Raw genomic sequence first — 19,671 nt, forward strand, 5'->3', positions numbered from 1 at the left:
GTGCTCAATCCCTAGTACTGGGAAAAACAAAAACAAAAAAGCAATAAATTCTCAGGTTACCTATGGAAGCTTGAACTATTGTTTTGCTAAAACTGAGAAATCTATTTCACTAGTGCTTAACTTCTGTGCTTTTGTCATATTTTTAGGGACCAAAGGAAGAAATAAAGGAGAGTTTACAAATCTTCAGGGAGTAGCTGCGTCTACAAGTGGAAAGATACTGATTGCAGACAGTAACAACCAATGTGTGCAGGTACAGCTCCTCTCACCTACCTTTAACGGCTACATTGATAAAGCAGGTGCAGTCACATACTTTCCAGGTTAAGACCGAGGCTATGTGGAGGAAGGAAAGACGCTTACCTACGACACGTGTGTAGACTTTTCTTAAGAGGAGCTGACTTGTTCTGACCTGTCACTCATATGACAGAGGTTCTCACCTTTTTCTTCCTTAGTGATTTCTAGTTAACATTGCACTGAGTGTAAATTTGCTTTACAGATGTTTTCCAATGACGGCCAGTTCAAAAGTCGTTTTGGCATCCGAGGACGTTCTCCCGGGCAGCTGCAGAGGCCTACAGGAGTGGCAGTACATCCCAGTGGGGACATAATCATTGCAGATTATGATAACAAGTGGGTTAGCATTTTCTCTTCAGATGGGAAATTTAAGGTAAGATGAAATTGTCTTTTTTGAAATCCAACCCCGCATTTGACAATTCTTTATACATGAAAACATCTTGAGAGAGTAACAATGATAATTTTATAAAACTGCTCATATATAAAAATGTGGCTTTGTTTTATAAAGCAATTAGTTGCTTACTTTTCTTTTTTTACCCATTAGATTTAGAAGAAAACTATTCTTTCACCTCAATTCAATGAAAAACAGCCTTCCAAAAAAGGTTTTAAAGAGGCTGTTTATAACTCATAAACTAACCTATAAGTTGTCACTTTCAAAGTGACTTTCCAGATGACATGGAAGAAATAGAATTATAAGACATGGTTTCTACCTTTAAAAAATATAAAATCCCATTGAAGAAAAAAGACTACTGCACAAGAAAGGACAGAAAACAACCCACAGCAGCTTGGAGTCAGTCACAAACTGGTCTGATCTAAAAACATAGCATTAAAGAATGCAATATAAGATTTAAAAAGAAAGAAACTAGAGGTGGATTTTACAGAGAAGATGCAGGTTGAGCTACACTTTGAGGGATTCTGTCATTTGACCTATCACTAGTATCATCTTTACAGAAATATAAAAATGGCTTCTGTGTTAGTAAGCTCTCCATCACTGTAACAAAATACCTGGGAAAATCAACTTATGAGGAGGAAAGCTTTATTTTGACTCACAGTTTGGATGTTTTGGTCCATGGTCACTTGGCCATGGACTTTGCTTTGGACCTATGGTGACATTGGCAGAGGAAACTGCTAAATCATGCAGCAAAGGGAACAAAAGAGAGAGGGAGGCACACCTCCAATGACCTAACTTCCTCCCATTAGGCCCCAACTCTTTTTTTTTTTTTTTTTGTTTCATTTTTCTTTTATTATTCATATGTGCATACAAGGCTTGGTTCATTTCTCCCCCCTGCCCCCACCCCCTCCCTTACCACCCACTCCGCCCCCTCCCTCTCCCCCCCCCAGGCCCCAACTCTTAAAGGTTGCCCACCTCCCTGTAGACTCATAGACTGGGAGCCAATCTTTTAACATGGCCTTTGGGAGGGGAGTTATTTAAGATTCAAATTGTAACAGCTTCTATTTCTTCAGCAAGGGTAGAGAGCCCAGGGGTGATTGCAGGAATCCTTCATCTAAGATGTCATCAAAGAATTGCTGTCATGCAGCCAATTTGTACATTTATTCACAAGAAGATTTTGAGACATCTTGTCAAAGATCTTTTTAAAAGCCATACTCACTTTGCCTTCTGTATTACTTCTATCCACCCTACTACAGGCTTCTCTTTTTTTTTGGCGGCACTGGGGTTTAAATTCAGGGCCTCAAGCTTGCTAAGCAGGTGCTCTTACTGCTTGAGCCACTCCACCAGCTAGAGGCTTCTATTTCATTTGAAAACATGAACTTTTACTCAAATAGATCAACCCACTGGAACCCCAGCTCTGAGGCTTATTGTTTTGCCTTAGACAAACTGTGTAATTTCCTTAAGCTTTGATAGCTTCATAATTAAAATTTGGATTAAAAAATCTTTATCTCATAAGATTTGAGTTAAAAACTAAATTAAAATTTATTTCTGGATTTTATTTGTGCCTCATACAAAATAGACATCTAAGAAATGTTCTTTTCCATACCTCATGTAAGTGTCCAAAACATGAAGTCTGACCAGCTATGATGTGGGCTTCCTGAACTTCTGGAGGTTCTTGGCCACCATCACTTCCTTCTCTGAGGTTTGGGCTGCCATTTTGTGTAACTTATTCTGGAATCCTGAAGATAACATGAAGTTCACTCATTAGCCTCTGATTGGAGGGATTTATATTTTCCTTTTTAAAGTCTTTGGATTGTTGTGGTCACCTCATGGTGAAATCCTTACATAACTGTTAACCCTCAGATTAGAGCCCCTGTTTTGTGTGGGCAGCATCTTTTCAATCTTGAAAAATAAAAATCTCTCATTTATCAAAATTCTTTGATACCGTACACAATTCTTCAATAGCCCTTGAATTTTTTTCTACTATAAATTTGATGGTTCCATATAATAGTCATGAATACAGAAAGATCTCTTGCCTCTAACCTCCTCTAACCCCCTCCCTTTCCTTTATATTCTTATAACTGTATTTGTGGTGACACATATCCAATGTGACAACTCTGATAAGAATGCAGTGACAACTATTCAGCAACCTCTCAAAAGTATGTATCTAGTTTGGAGGCAACCCATTTGTTTTTGTTTCAGACTCTAAAAAAATCATGATCTGTCTATAAATTCAGAAGCTAATACTAAGACAGGTTTCATATTTTGAGGCAGGAGTTTGGTATCTATGAGAGAAGGTTCCCCTGAATTAAACATTTTCATTCAGTGACTCAATAGAAATGAATAAATCTTTTTGGAAGAACTGGAATCTTAGAGTCAGAATAATACTGATAATAAAGAACACATGCCCTAGAGAGGATGGGAGGAATGGATATGCCTATTATAGAAATACCCTTTTTTATCGTAGACATTGATTGGAACCCAAAGAGTAAAAGAATGGCACATGAAAACACTATAGCCCTGTAAACAGAGTTCATCAAGTGTGAAATCTACAATTATACCAAGAAATTCTCTTTTTTCCTTCGTTGGTGGGACCCATTAAGATGAAATGAGTGAGAGGTGTATCTTTAACATCAATGCAGATTCTTTATATTTTTCTAAATAGTTTCAGAGGAATAGCACCATATCCCCTCTATTTTTCATTCACTAATTTCTTAGCTCTATTTTCATTCCTCTCTGCCGCCTTTAATTTTTTTTCTGTTCAACTTCCCTCTTGGTCAGCCCATCTGAGAGCCTTTTGTGATCTGAACAAATAAGAACAAATATGGTGGCTGCTCTCTGGTTACCTTATTCTAAAAGAACTTATCTCTTCTCTGTTCAATTTAAGAACCTATTTTTGAGTTAAATATGCTCTTCACAATTCTAAAGACATGACCTAAAATAATTTTGTTTACTGTTCTAAGATGGGGACAAATCCAGTGATTCTTATTTCACTTGATAGAATCCACTGCAGCCACACTAGGATGGATTATGGGTGGTGGAAGGAAAAGAAACTTTGGTTCACCATTTAAGTTGTTCTCTTAGATCTGGCCTGGTTATCACTGCATGATAGAATAGAGGTAATGCATTACTTTCTGTTTTTGTTCTAGGTAATTATCTATTTGGTATTATGGTTGAGTCTTTCTAGAAAACTACTTGTGTTCATAATGTCAGGTACTTATAATATTAGGTAGCAATAATCAGAGCACCAGCTTTTCTTTTGATCTCTGTGGACAACCTTCCATTCAGACATGACAGAGCATATGCCATTTTTTTACATGCTATTAAGTTATAGCTTTGATCTTTGAGCTAGACTGCAGAATCAGAATCAAATTTACATAACAGATTCCCTTGCCAAGCGAACCATTTGAATCTCAGCCATTTATAAACTTAGAAAAATAAAGGATCATACCAAGTCTGAATCCCCTTTGCGGAAAAGCCTCCATCCCTCTATTAGAAAAATTTAAAAATACATATATGGCTTACATTGTATTTCTGTTCAGCAGGACTAATATAGAGAGAGAAAATAAGAAGTCTGAAGCAGAACCTAGGAGAATATAATTGGGGAGGGGGATGATTTTTAATTCAAAAAAATAATATATGCAAACAGGCTTTTAAAATATTCCTACAAGGCCTGGTAGAGTGGCTCAAAAGGTAGAGCACCTGTCCAGTGAGCATGAGGCCCTGACTTCAAACCCCAGTACCGTAAAAAAAAAAAATCCTACAAAATAGTACAAAATGACCAGTAAGAGTTTCTGTTGCCATTACTGATACTACTTTCTAAAGTACAGATGCTGTTTAGTTTCTCACTTTTCCTTCCAGAAGTATAGTTGTTTCTTGGTGTATCAGCCTTTTAATTGCTGTGACAAAAATATCTGAAAAGAGCAACTTAGAATGAGGAAAGAGTTTTTTGGCTCATGGTTCTCTGGACCCATTGCTTTGGATCCCGGCGAGGCAGAAGACCCTGAATGTAAGCAGGTGGTGGAGCAAAGCCACTTATTTCATGGTGGCCAGGAAGCAAAGAGAGACAGACAGAAGAGGCAGGGGAAAGATACACCCTTTAAAGGCACACCCTCAGTGACCTTCAATCAGTCCCTTTGACAGCTTCCCAATTGTTCATTTAATTATGTATCCATCAATGGGTGAATCCATTGACTAGATCAGAACCCTCATGATCCAGTCACTTCCCAGAAACCCCACCCCTGTGGTGAGCCCTTTTAAAAATAAGATTTTCAAATGACCCAAGCCTTGTATGCACATATGAATAATAAAATAATTTAAAAAAAATAAAAGTAATAATGTTATTCAACATAAAAAAATAATAATAAGATTTTCAGCTGAGCACAGGGGCTTACACATGTAATCCTACTCCCAGAAGACTGGGATTGGGAGGATTACAGTTTTACGCCAGCCCAAGCAAAAAAAAAAGTTTGTGAGATCCTATCTCAACAGAAAAAGCTGAGTGTGGTGGGGGATTTGATAGGAGAATCATGATCCCGCCCAGGCTGGGCAAAAAGCAAGGCCCTATCTCAAAAATAACTAGAGCAAAAAGGGCTGGAGGCATGGCTCAAGCAGTAAAGCACCTGCCTAGCAAGTTCAAACCCCAGTACCTCAAAAAACAAAGTTTTCATATAAATACCAGTTGTAACCAATGGAGAAGACAAAGTCAATTTTCCAAAACAGAAGATCCTTCTGACACATGAGTGGTTATGACACCCTGTTTTAATATTCCAGCAAATGTTTACTAAAACAAGTGTCTAGCTTCATGTTTGGGGTGTTTTAAACTTGATGTCTGTATTTGTTTCTAACAGACAAAGATTGGATCGGGAAAGCTGATGGGGCCCAAAGGAGTTTCCGTGGACCGTAACGGACACATTATCGTGGTGGATAACAAGGCGTGCTGCGTGTTTATCTTCCAGCCAAATGGCAAAATAGTCACGAGGTTTGGTAGCCGAGGAAATGGGGACAGGCAGTTTGCAGGTACACTCGATGGTAACACGTAAACCCCCTTTCTTATGCTGCTTCTGCTCACATTTGCATGATGTTGGAGCATGTTGAAGATGCCAGATCCCCAGTGTGTTTCTGGCTTTGGGAAGATGCTAGGGATGTGATCCCAAGCAGACGCATGGTTAGATGCCTCTGGGTTACTTCCCGACAGTCAGTGGCACGGTAATCCACATGTAGTTTTTATTTGTGGCCGTTTACAACCAAAAGTCTAATCTTAACAAATTCATATTAAGTAAAAGAATGCATTTTAAAATAAAGGTATTGGAGGGATAGTGGAGGAACTCCTGTTCCCTCCAGTTGTATGTTTATTTGAAGATCCTCTGGATGGGAGTTTATTCCTCTTTTCTGGTTATTATGAAAGAACAGGAGTGCAGAATATTTTTCTAGAGCAAAAAAGCAGTCTAACTCATTTGTTGGCATGCTACTGTGCAATCACAAGCTTTCTTCAGTTTTCACATCTGCAAGAAGAGGCTGAACACAGTTCACTAATTTTCTTCTTGAAAGGATGCTTTGGGCATTTGACATCAATTTGCATAATCTCTCTGTGTGCTCAGTCTCCAATTCTTTGTCCTGCCAGATTCTGAATGTCACCCAAAATTACACAGTGTGGGTTTTCTGCTCAGTTTTATTTTAAAAAAATAAAATAACATATTGGAACCTCTTTCCCAGTGTTGAGAGTTGCCATGTCTTTCCTCAGAGGGAGCTGAGGAGCCCCAAAAGAGACTGACACATATTCAGACAAGCTGACAAGTGTGGCTTCAGCTGGCAGTGCAGAGAACGAATTCTGATGCTTACTGCTAATCCCACTTCTTTGGGGCTGCTACAACTCTTGGCTTGGTCTGGGAGAAGTCAGAGTAGACAATTACAGGTGCAGAAACATAAGGGACCCAAGTTATTTGGAGCCAGAGGTCTGACTGAATGATCTTCCAAGGCCTGGGTCTCTGATTATCTGTCCTTTCTTAAGTAATTAAATCTATTAAGTTTGTTTTTTGGTACATTAACTGCTGCATTGCAATCATTTTTGTTATTTGTATAGTCATCTGTTTTTCCATTTTTTTTTTTTGCAGGTCCCCACTTTGCAGCTGTAAATAGCAATAATGAGATTATTGTTACAGACTTCCATAACCATTCTGTTAAGGTACTATTAGCACATTGATTGTTAACTTTTAACTGTTTTTGTAGAAAAATTGGTCTGGGAGAAGAATTAGGGGAGTTAACCAAAAAGGAAGATCTTGCTTTTGCTTAAAAAATGCAGATTTTAATATGGATGGACAGCCTTTGGAAAGTCGGGGAATTCACCAATATATGGAAGCAATAGTTTCTTAATTGGAAACTGGTATAAACGAACATGATTTGAATGTTAATTTTTTTTTTTTTGGCAGCACTGAGGTTTGAACTCAGGGCCTCACACTTGCTAGGCAGGCGCTCTTACTACTTGCGCCACTCACCAGCCCAAAAGTTAAATTTTGAAAAGCAATTGCTTGAATGTAGAGGCAGAACGTTCTGAAACTTAATTTGTCTGGCTATTCAACGTGTTACAGCAATTATCAATTCTCTAATTTTCTGCAACATAAGGTGGCTTCTGCCTGTAATCCTAGCTACTCAGGAGGCAGAGATCAAGAGGATCAAGGTTTGAAGCCAGTCCTGGGCAAATAGTTTGCAAAACCCTATCTCTAAAAAACCCAACACAAAAAAGGACTGGTGGAATGGTTCAAGTAGTAGAATGCCTAGCTAGCAAGTACAAGGCCCTGAATTCAAACCTCAGTGCCACAAAAGAAAAAAATTAAATATTAGAACTCTGCCCTTGTCAGGAGAAATTTTTACAGCATGGCATCTTTATAAAAACTGGTTTGTTCATATTTCTGTCCTTTCTAAAGAACCAAAGAGGTTCCAAAAGGTCCTAGAATCATCTTCACATTAGATCTATGCTCTCAGCAGTAAATCTGAGGAATGCATGCTGTAAAGGTTCCTTACACACAATACTTTTTGATTTGTTAATATTTCTACATATCTAGGCACCATGGTGATGAATGTTTGAAATAATGTCCCAGAAACATTTCAAAACCATTGAGCACTATCTGGAATAACAAGACAAACATTATGCTTCTGTAGTGTCATCATTAAACATTAATGTTTTCATTCTCTTCAAATCAGTAATCTGTATTTGATGCACATATAATAATAGTGCTTAGTTAACCACAGTAACCTATTGCTTGACTACATCACGTATTGGAGAGAATTTGCTTAAGAGTTTTATTTATCCCTTACCTCCAACAACCTTTGGAGGTTCTACTGTCAAAGCATAAGAATCATGTAAACTCTCTATTTTAACTAAAATACCAACTGAGGGCAAATCAAAAGCCTTTGTTAATTCTTCAGCTGCTGCCGTTAGTATAAGCACGCAGGAACATACATGATGAAATTCCCCTGTTGTAAGTCCAGCCTCCTCTTTCTTATCATGTTAATGTAGTAAAATGGCAATAAATTAGAGCATCTGGCCTAAAAAAAACCTCCTACTCCTTGATGGAAACTGAAATATCATCCATCCTATTAGAAAGACAATGCCCATTCTTGAAAATTTATTTATTTAATAAATATGGCTATTTAATTAAAGGCAGAAAGAATATTGTTGAAAATTATATCTGTCCTCACTCATAGCACCTCATATTTATATACCATTTTATAATTTATATATTTCACATAAGTATTAAATAACTAGATATAATCCACAGAAGAGTGATTTAACTAATGGTAAATCAGATTTATAAAGTAAATTAGGGAGCACAAATGATATGGGGTCCTAGTTTATAAATTTTTGTTCCTTTTTTCAGAATGCCTTAAAACACAGGTCTTGTTAGAAATAACCTGCCCAGATAGATATTTTGAAAATTCATGTTGGGTCTGCTATTTTAAAACAAAAGCTTGAAATATTTCACCCAGGTATTTAATCAAGAAGGAGAATTCCTGCTGAAGTTCGGCTCAAATGGAGAAGGAAATGGACAGTTCAATGCACCAACAGGTGTAGCAGTGGATTCCAATGGAAATATCATCGTGGCAGACTGGGGAAACAGCAGGATTCAGGTACATTCAAATGCTGATGCATATGGCTAGATGGTTGATACTTGTTCAAAAGAAAGAATGAGCTGAGCCCCAAACTAGGCTGTTTATCCTTCTTGGTTAGTTAGATCATAAAACCATGGGTAATGTCACCAAAAGGACCAAACTATAAAAGGTAGAGTATATAAAAACACTATGGTACCAGCATGAAATTCTGTAATTCAAGGCTTTTTAACATGCATCCTACAGATCCTCAGAGTTTTTTGTGGATAGAATTGAAGAGCTCCATTGAACAAAAATACATTACTATTTTTACTAACCTCCAGGTGAAAATTATCATTTCTCTTAATTTTAAATATAGATAATAATCACAGTTTTAGTCACATTGAAACCAAGAAAAATCATAGAAAGCTTATATCAGATTGTATCAGAGTGTCATTTATGTTCATTATGACTACAAAATTACACTATTTATTAAGCTAACTGCTACTTTTTATTATTTAATGTGTCAACTAAGAAGCACACATAAATTACCATGCTGCAATTTGTTAATATTTTGTTAACTATATTTTAATGTTTCCCTTTATAAAGTAAGATATTTTGTTTCATGCATTTTTTGGCAGTACTGGGGACTGAACTCAGGGATTTGTGCTTGCTAGGTAAGTACTCTACTTGAGCCACTCTGCCAATCCTTTATGCATTTTATGCATTTGAAAATACTGTTGTTTAACACAATATTGTTAAACAACCCACTGGCTAAAGAGCAAGTTTCAAGGAAATATTTAAAATGTACTGGACTGAATAAAAATGCAAATATAGTTCATGAAAATTTGTGGAATTGAGCAAAAGAAGTGAGTGAAATTAATAGCATTCAAAGCTGATGTTAAAAAAAGAGGAAAAGTGTAATATCAATAACCTACCTACCCCAAGAAGCCAGAAAGAGCTGAAGGACGCCAAAGGAAGGAGAAAGAAGATAGTAATGAAGTTAGGGTCAGAAATCAATGAAATTCATGAAAGAACATTAGAGAAAATCAACAGCAAGTTGATTCTTTGATCAGTGAAATCAACTAACCTCTAGCAAGACTGAAAGAGAGAATACAATGTACATTTGTACAGACTGAACAGACATCAAGTAGATAACAAGGTAATTTCTGTGAACAAGTCTACATACATAAATTTGATCCTTAGATGAAATGTGCAATTCCTCAGAAAGTAAAAACTCCATACCTCACTCAATGTGAAATAATTTGAATAACCCTAACTACTAAGGAATTTTAATTTGTAATTTTAAAACTCCTTCAAAAGAAATATCTAAGCTGGGTATGATTGTGCATGTCTGTAGTCCCAGCTACTCTTAAGGCAGAGATAGGCAAATTTCAAGTTCAAGACCAGCCTGGGCAAAACTAGCAAGACACTATCTCAAAAACAAAATATAAAACAAAAGGGCTGGGGGCATAGCTCAAGTAGTAGAGTGCTTGCCTAGTGTGCATGAGGCTCCTGAGTTCAAGCCTCAATACTGAAAAAAAGAAAACAGACTCAGATGGTTTCACTGAATAGTTATCCTCAATGTTTAAAGAAGAATTAGCGCCAATCCTATACAATTTCTTCCAGAAGACAAGACAAGGGAACACTTCCCAATCCACTCGGTTTCTGAAGCCATACCAAAACTGGACTAAGAACAAAAGATAAAATTACCATCCAATGTTCCCCCTGAATACACAGTAGACATGCCAAAGTAAATAGAATTCAGCAATATATTTAAAAAAGCTTTCGATGACCATGTGGGGTTTATTCCAGGAAGGCAAGGCTGGTTTCAGTCAATGTAACCCATCATTTAAAATAGTTTAAGAGAAGAAAAAAAAAATCATACAATCATATCAATTGATGCAGAAAAAAATACCTAACAGCATACAATACCCATTTGTGACAAAACTCTTAGAAAACTAGGAATAGAATCTTTCTCAGTAAAGACTATTTATGAAACCTATGTATGTTCACCATACTTAATGGCAAAAGTCTGCATACATTCCCTATAAGATCAGGAACAAGGCAAAGATGTCTGCTCAACATAGTACTAGAAGTTTCAGCCAACAAAATAAAAAAAGAGAATTTAAAAGCTTACAAATTGGAAAGGAGGACACTTAAAACTCTCCATATTTGCAGATAACATTATCATTTGCATGGAAAATGACAAAGAATCTACAAAAAAAATTTCCTAAAAAGATTTCCTAGAGGTGAGTTCAGCAAGATTCCAGAATACAAGATCAGCATAAGAAGACCAAACTATATGTCTACATACCACCAAGAACACATGGCAACCAAAATTTAAAGTATAATGCCATTTATAATATTGCTAAAAAATGAAATATTTAGGCATTATACAGTTCATGGCTAGGCTTTATATGCTGAAAACTGGAAAATGCTGATGAAAGAAATCAGAGAAGATCTAAGTAAAAAATGGAGAGGCAAACTATTTTCACGGGGGTGTATGGGGGGGGTCCCAAATAATGCACACACATGTTAGTAATTGTAAAAACAACAAAATAAAGTTTTTTTAAAAACCCTATTTTCATGGATTACAAGACTAAACAAAGACAGGTCAACAGTGAAGGGCTCTTGTTTGAGTCAACAAGGAAAGTCTATCAATTGGCTCCAAATTGATACACAAGTTCAACACAAAATCCCAGCAGGATGTTTTGTAGACAAAGACAAGAGTGTTTTAAAGTTTATGTGTCATAGCAAAAGAACTAGAATAGCTAAAATAATTTTGAAAGAAAAAGGTAAAGTGAGAGGAATACTCTGTTCAATTTTATTTAATAATATGACTGTAATAATTAAGACTGTGTGGTACTGGTGAACACAACAGAGAATCCAGAGCCAGGTGCCAGTGGTTCACACTTGTAATCCTAGCTACTCAGGAGGCAGAGATCAGGAGGAATGAGATTCAAAGACAGCCCTGGAGAAACAGTTTGCAAAACCCTATCTTGTAAAAAACCTATCACACACATGCAAAAAAAAAGGGCTGGTGGAGTAGTTCAAGCAGTAAGAGCGCCTGTCTAACAAACTTGATTCCCTGAGTTCAAACCCCACTTCTGCTCCCTCCCTCAAAAAAAAAAGAGTCCAGAAATAGCCCCCACATTTTTACATCCAGCTGATTTTTGACAAAGTTTCAAAAGCAAGTGAATGGACAACAATAGCCTTTTCAATGGAGTTGTAGCAAATAAAATAATCTCTGATGAAAAATAAATAAATCTCATCATATACAAACAATGGTCTCAAATTCATTGTGGCCTAGGGAGATAGTATTTGGAAGGTTTTAAGAAAACTCTTTGGAGTATTGGCTTGGTGAAGAATTTTTTGACATAATGCCAAAACTATTATCCATAAAAGAAAAAAATGAATAAATTGAACTTCATCAAAATTAAACACACTTAAAAAAATTAAACACACTTGGTCTGTAAAAGACCCCATTAAGGGGATAAAATACAGGCAACAGATTAAAAGGAAATATTGACAAACCACATTTCTGGTAAAGGACTTAGACCTAAGTATGTGAAGACTCAGTAGTAAAATAACCAGAATCCAATTAGAAAGTGGACAAGAGCTAAGAAGAGAAGTTTCCTGAAAGAGGAGAAATATATACACAAGAAGATATACCGTATTATTAGGTATTAGGGAAGTACAAAAGACCATTATGGCATCCTGCTGCATGCCTATTTGAATAGCTAAAATTAAAAATGTTGGCAATGTTAATATTCTGCTGAGCATGTGGAGAAATTAGAACTCTCATACATCACTAGTGGAAATGTAAAATAGCACAGTCAACTTTGAAAATAGTTTGACAGTTTCTTTAAAATGAAACATACAGTTATCACACAACCCAGCAATCGCACTCCTGGGTATTTAACTCAGAGAAATGAAAACCTATGTTCACATAAAAGCCTGTATATTGTCATTTGTAGAAAGTATATTTATAATAGCCCAAAACTGAAAGTAACCAAGATGTCCTTCAACAGACCAAACAAAACTGGTATTTCCATACTGTGCAATATTACTAAGTGTGGAAGAGAATAGGCCAGTAATACACTCTACATCTATGGTGCATCTCAAGGGCAAAGTCACACAATATGATTCCATTTATGTAGCATTTTGTAACAGTCTCACAATGACAAAACTGTAGAGAAGCAGAAGAGATGAGTGGTTGGCAAAGGTTGGAGACAGGGAGGGGAAGTAGATGTGACTATTGAGCACAGGTCTTTATGATGGAATAGTTCTGTATGTGTGTTGGTGGCTACACATGATAAAATGATATATAATTATTCATACACATCTCAAAGTCAATGTGTTGAGTTTTATATGGGATTAAAAGGGATGGGGACATGGCTCAAGTGGTAGAGCTCCTACCTTGCAAGTATGAGCTCCTGAATTCAAATCCCAGTACTGCCAAAAAAAGGGTGAGGGAACAAGGGAGAAAATATACAATAGTATAATTATAGAAGAGGTAACCACTGGGGAAAGCCAAATAAAGGGTACATAGGACCCCTCTCTACTATCTTTGAAACTTCCTACGAATCTGTAATTATTTCATAATAAGAAGTTAGCCATGTATGGTAGTACACATCTGTAATCCCAGCACTTGGAAGGCAGACACAGGAGGTTCATGAGTTTGATGGCAGTCTGTGCTACATCAGGAGACCCTATCTCAAAAAACCAAGGACTATGGCTATAGCTCAGTGGTAGAGTGCTTGCCTAGCATGCACAAGACCCTGAGTTCAATCCCCAGCATCATACACACACAAGTTAACAAAAACAAATAGTAATGAATTTGTGTTATAAATGTACTAATGGTATCATGAATAGCATTTTGGTTGAGTATAAAAAAATAATAAAATGGTTATATTCTGGGGGAGGGAACACTAAAATACAGTTCTGAGATGGGATCTATAGTCTTTTCCAGACTGTCAAAGGGGTCCAACACATAAAAGTTTGGTTTTTCTACTCTAAGAACAAATCTTTTAAATCCTCAAATTGAAAAATGACTCTTTCTCCCATTTCTCTGTATTTCCACCTATATAAAGCTAAATACATGTGTACAAATGACACAATGTATTCTTGCTAATGTGGCCTTGTGTGCACCTGAGACCCCAGAGGGCATGGATTAAATTTAGTAGCACTCAGGTGGCTCTGTGAGGACAGCAATGACCATCAGTTGGAATGTGATATGGGTATATACTCAGAAATAGTGTTGAGACTATAAATGTAACACAAAATGCTTTTATTTCTCCTGGCTTAATTATCCCCATGGACATCTATGTTAAAAGAGACATTCTATGTCTCATGAGAACTATTACCAAGGGTCTGAAACACTACAGAAGACAGAAGCTGGGTGGGGGATGAAGTTCACTATACAGGTCTACACAGGACCACAAATGCTATGCTGTTTGGACTGTGGCCCTCACAACATCTACCTAGTCACACTGTTTTTCAAAACTCCATGGAGATCAAATAAAATGTTCAAAAGAAACCAGCCTGGACCTCGGTAAGAAGTGTAAGGGCCTGGATTTGTGTCTTTTATTTCATCTACGATCTTGTAGATCAAAAGACCATTTCACATCCAAGTGTACATGTTGAACCAAGGAATTCTGAAAAGGAAAAGAAAGAAATCTCAATTTTGTCATTGTGTATTAGGACTCAAGATCATTTGTCCGTGGTCTAGTTGCTGATTTTTTTTCCCATAAGACTGGACCTGAAAGGGAGACGTGAGGCTGGAAGGAAAAGAAGTAAAGGCTGAGTATGAAAAGTAAGGGTCATTCATTTTTCACGCACTTCCCAGTGCCAGTCCCATCAGATACTGTGCGAACATCACAGGAATATGAATGGGATCTATAACCAACGTCAAGTTCATAGCAGTGACTCTGGGCACAGGGAGAGGAGAAAATACAAGGTCAAGTGAAAGTGAACAGAATATATATGACAGTGGCCTAAACAAACCTAGGAGGTTCCTTACATGCTTTTATATTAAGAACATTAGCATTGAGGCGTTTCTAACTCATATTTCAGCATATGACTGACTTCCATAATGTTCTTTATGGTTTTGCAGGTTTTTGATGGGAGTGGATCATTTTTATCCTACATCAACACATCTGCTGACCCACTTTATGGCCCCCAAGGCCTGGCTCTAACTTCAGATGGCCACGTTGTGGTTGCAGACTCTGGAAATCACTGTTTCAAGGTCTACCGGTACTTACAGTAACAATGGCCAGCTGCAAACTCCCTAGCAGGGGTCTTGCACTATAAACTGGAATGGTTTTTCTTGACGTGGGACCAGATTACGACTAGACTTTTCATGCTAGAAGGAATCTTTGGTGAACTTTCCAAGGTTATTTCTGAATGTAACAATTTCCTTAAAAACTGCTTATCCAATTTCCGTAATTCACTTTTAGGGTTTAAAAAAAAAATCTTCTACTGAATCTACACAAACTGCAAAGTTTTACACCTGTGAACTATGGCTTATAGGACAGGGATTTATGTAGTTAAACTAATTTTGCAAATCAAACATTAAAAAACAAACTAGCATATGTAAAGATATTTGTTAATCTTGTGAATGGTAGCCTTTGCACAGAGCTTCCAAGAGCAAAACCTGTTGTAGTTATATACTTTATTTCACCTAGGTCACAAGACCCAGGGACTCATCTAACCTCACTTTTACAGTAGGTATTATTCTTGTGACCTTTTTTGGGTTATCAACAACTACATATGAATTACTTTAGAAAAAAAAAAAAAAGGCTGTCTTGCAAAATCCTTCTAGGCCTCTTGAGCACTGAAGAATCAATGCAAATTTCCCAATCTTCCCGGATTAGATCAAAGATCCTTTTTGTGTGTTCTTTTCATCTTCTCTGCTCCCCTTTTTATCAGAAAACAAAAATCCATATTCAGGGAAATCTGACATTCCTGATTCTTTGAAGAGCATATTACAAAGTAAAGGTACCTTTTGATCAATGAACAGCTCCAGAATGATGTACTGGAATGTAATCAAGAAAAAGTTAAGTCATCTTATATGTGCCATGTTTCCACATGTGTCTTTCCTCTTCCACTTCATGAAAGCGAAAGCTTTACCTCCTACAAAATGTCAACACATGTAGCAGGACACCAGTATCCTAGGACAGAGAGCCATAAGCAGCCCTTTGGAGGACTGATGGTGTCAACCAAAGGCATGTGATTGATTCATGATTTCCCCTTAGCGAGCAAGTGTTACCAAAGTTCTGTTATCTCGAGAGCATACCAGGTAAAGGCATGTTCTGGTTAATTCTCCTTGTTTAATGAACAGTAGAGGCATTAAGGGACTATGTATACACGATTAGGGTAAGATAGAATGTATCATATATAAATATATATAGCTGAAATCCTTGGTGTATTGAAATAGGCAGCACAGAAAGACAGAAGCATTGTCCAGGCACCCTCCAGCACATCCCTTCACTAACGCAGTTTAAAGCCGTCCTTTGTGGAGCAAGCCCAAAAGCAGGTTTAATTTTTGTCATTTTCCAGGAATAATGGTGGTGGCTGACTTGTAGTCAGAAAATGGCCTTCTGTGCTTAAAAGAAAACAAACAAACAAACAAACAAAACAGGTCAAAAGAAAAGTTGAACTTGAGTTATATTTAACTTAAACTAAATATGAAGGCATTTTGAGAAATGTTAAGAACAGTTTAGTTCATTGATACTGTAAAATAAGATGTGATGTATTTCCACTTTAATTTCAGTTCTACCAAATAGAAAGTTAGGTTTGGCATTTTTGATAATTACTTTGAGATCGCTTTTGGTCACCTTAGAAATGAACTATAAGAAAACATTTGCCATATGTATTAATTTATGAATGGTGATGTTTATTGTTTGTTAATTTAAAAATCTTTATATAGGGGCTTTAAAAGTTTAGCAGGGACATCTAGCTGCTTCCAATTGCTATTAAATTTATTATGCCCAAATCAACATCTGAAAAAAGATTTTAAGGAACATTTTACATTTAGGTTTAGCATTTTTTTAGTTATGTAGAGGTTTCAAAATATTCAAACCTGACTATAATAAAATGATAAAATTCAGTAACATTTTAAGAATGTCAAATTCAGGCATTTTTGCCTAATGTCAGTGAAATAAGTCTTTGGATTTCTTTATTTTATATTTTTTTTCTTGGTGTAGGGTCTCATACATGCTAAGCATGAGTTCTACTACTGAGCTACCCCTGGAGCCAGTCTTTGAACTCAATGTTCATATTTACAGAGTGTACCACACATTCTTCTAGGCACTGGAATAGCAATGGCTAAACCAGACAAAAATCTCTTACCCCTGGGAGCTTATATTCTGGTGAGGGAATTTCATTGAGTCACTTACTAATATTCTACCTGAAACATAAGCTAGATTTTTTTTTTTTTTTTTTTTTTTGGTACTGATGTTTGAGCTCAGGGCCTTGTGCTAGGCAAGCGCTTTACCACCTGAGTCACATCCCGCCCTTTCTGCTTTTAGGCTATTTTCAGATGGGGTCTCCTTTCTGGCCTGGGCTGCTCTGAACTGATATCCTCCTGCTTAGTACCTCCTGCATAGCTGGAATGACAGACCCCGGTCACTGCACCCAGCCCAAGTAGACCCTAGATATTTATTTAAAAGGAAGATTTTTAAATTGGTTAAATGAACTTCTACTTATTTTCGTAGGTAAAAATGGCTTGCTATTTAAGATTCCGTTGCAGACTTTTGGATTTTTTGTTTGTTTGTTTTTATCAGCCCTGGGGTTTGAACCTTTCAGGCATGCTAAGCAAGTGCTCTACACTGAGCTATACACCCAAACCTGTACTATTTATTTGAAAACTAGTTTACCTAAAGAGGTTTTTTTTGCACAAAACTGAAATATTTGTGAACTTTGAAACTAACTTATAAACTAACCAATCATCGTATCATATATTTTATCAGGCTAGTTATCTCAAAAGCAGGCTTAACATAAATGTAAGGTTTTTGTTGTTTTTTTGGGGGGTTTTCTTTACATGTCAATATTAGCACAAACTGGAATGAAAGAATAGTTCGTTCTACTATTTGTTACTAAAACATATGCCTCAGGCACTCCAGGAAACACTACGTCTTCCCAAAAATATCTAATCATATATGTTGTAGGTAACACACTTGGATACATTTACTGTATTTCTAGATAAAGCATATTTTGGGGGAAAAGTGCTGCTGAGAAGTTACAAATAGAGAAAACTTAAATACAATTTTGTCACATCCTATGGAAAATGGTTTCCGGTAAACTGAGAAGGATTAAAATAAGTGGCTTTTTTTTTCTGGGCTACCATTATTGTTTGATTTCTCTTTGTAAAGTGTATAGAACCTGTCATATATTCATGATAAGTAGCACTGAAAAAGTACTCATTCAAATTCCCCTGGGCACTTCTGTCAAAATATTGCCAATTAGGATTCAAAGGTCAAGTGACAATGCATTCTGTCCCAACACAGGCTTCCCCTGCTGGACATGGGGAGAGAGAGTCATTTGACCATCCAGAAACACATGAATAAAGAGCCTTTATGACTGTTGGCCATTTTTTAATGGTGCATAGTCTTTTGATGAAACTTTACCCCCATAACTAAACAAGTCCCCAAGTTTCCTTATTTTACTTTACTCTATGACTCAATTTGAGGCAAATAAATACCCCTGACCCATGCAACTGTTGCACACTTGTTTCCACTAGTAAATAAACAGGGTATGTTTAGTGTGGCATGAACTGGAATAGCAGTAATTAGAGCATCTGTGGATAGGGTTCACACTAATGCTTTGCTAATACTGAGTAAGCTGGAGACAGCAAATCAACTCAACATCAGAAATCTGCAGTTACTACAAATGGGAAAAAAATCCTTTTCTACATTTGAACTCTATCACACCCTCTCTATTCACCAGCTTCTGAAAAGGGGAGGGGTGTTTTTAGTTGAATACTTTCAAAACAAGACATTTCCAGGTAGGACAAAAATTGAAGCTATTTGATGCAAACCTTATTTAATTCTCCTTAAAACTGAAAGTCATAATACTGTTGCTTTCTATAAATGTTGCAGGGTTTTAAACTTTACAATTATTTTCCTATTTTTGATAACTAGGAATCTAGTATTGCCATAAAGGAAACTAAGTGCCCATTAAAGATTTGTTTGGTATAAATAAATAATTTTTTTTGTTTTGTTTTAAAAGACAGTTAGCTACAAATCATGATGCTAATCTTAAAACTTGCTAAAGATGAACTGTGTGGCAGTGGTTGTGTGATCTGTTTGTGGAGAATGTATGAAAGCTATTAATTAATATTCTAGGATAGATGAATAAATTGGCTATGTTGTTCCAATGAATGTACAGCACTTCCATTAACATTTGAAAGCAACACAGCCTTAAATTCAATGCTTTGCTTTTTGACATGGGAATGTCTCGTTACCAACAGAGTGTATTCTTGAAATAGAATTCTTTACATCGTTCTCAGTTCCATAGCTTTTCAATCCTATGTATGCATATGAAGGTTTTTTGCTTCTGTTTTTTCTTTTCAGATTTTGTACATTCCATCTTTACAGGTGTGTTTCATATGTTTTGTGCATAGAATACTAGTCTCGTGCCCTCTGACATTGATACTGCTATATTCTCATCCTTTGTTCTTTTACGAATCAAAATGCTGACTGCCTATTTAAAGAAAAGAATGAACGCTGTGCATCAAAGTGTTTGTATGTTGGTAGCTACATACGTACCACAGTATTTTGGATGCTTTAGTCTTCAATAAAACTTTAAATTAATTCTGTCTTAATAGGAGAAACAGGATTTGTGTGTATATCTCTAACATGCACAAAAATCTCAAATCATTATAATAAAGCTTGTTTTCTCCA

At 36.5% G+C, this 19,671-nt stretch overlaps 1 protein-coding gene across 7 annotated transcripts in view; it reads left to right on the plus strand.

The window, feature by feature from the left end:
* Trim2 (tripartite motif containing 2) overlaps positions 1-19,671 on the plus strand; it is a 117,110-nt gene extending 97,439 nt beyond the window's left edge. For 6 of the 7 annotated variants that reach the window (XM_074041314.1, XM_074041311.1, XM_074041310.1 and 3 more), the window contains 6 exons: positions 147-250; positions 494-661; positions 5,530-5,698; positions 6,793-6,863; positions 8,666-8,806; positions 14,883-19,671. In XM_074041314.1, coding sequence (XP_073897415.1) covers positions 147-250; positions 494-661; positions 5,530-5,698; positions 6,793-6,863; positions 8,666-8,806; positions 14,883-15,035 — 806 coding nt within the window. In that variant the 3' untranslated portion in view covers positions 15,036-19,671. The other variant, XM_074041312.1, reaches the window with a different exon arrangement.

This window comes from Castor canadensis, chromosome 9, assembly GCF_047511655.1.
Source record: "Castor canadensis chromosome 9, mCasCan1.hap1v2, whole genome shotgun sequence".
NCBI classification, from domain to species: Eukaryota; Metazoa; Chordata; class Mammalia; order Rodentia; family Castoridae; genus Castor; species Castor canadensis.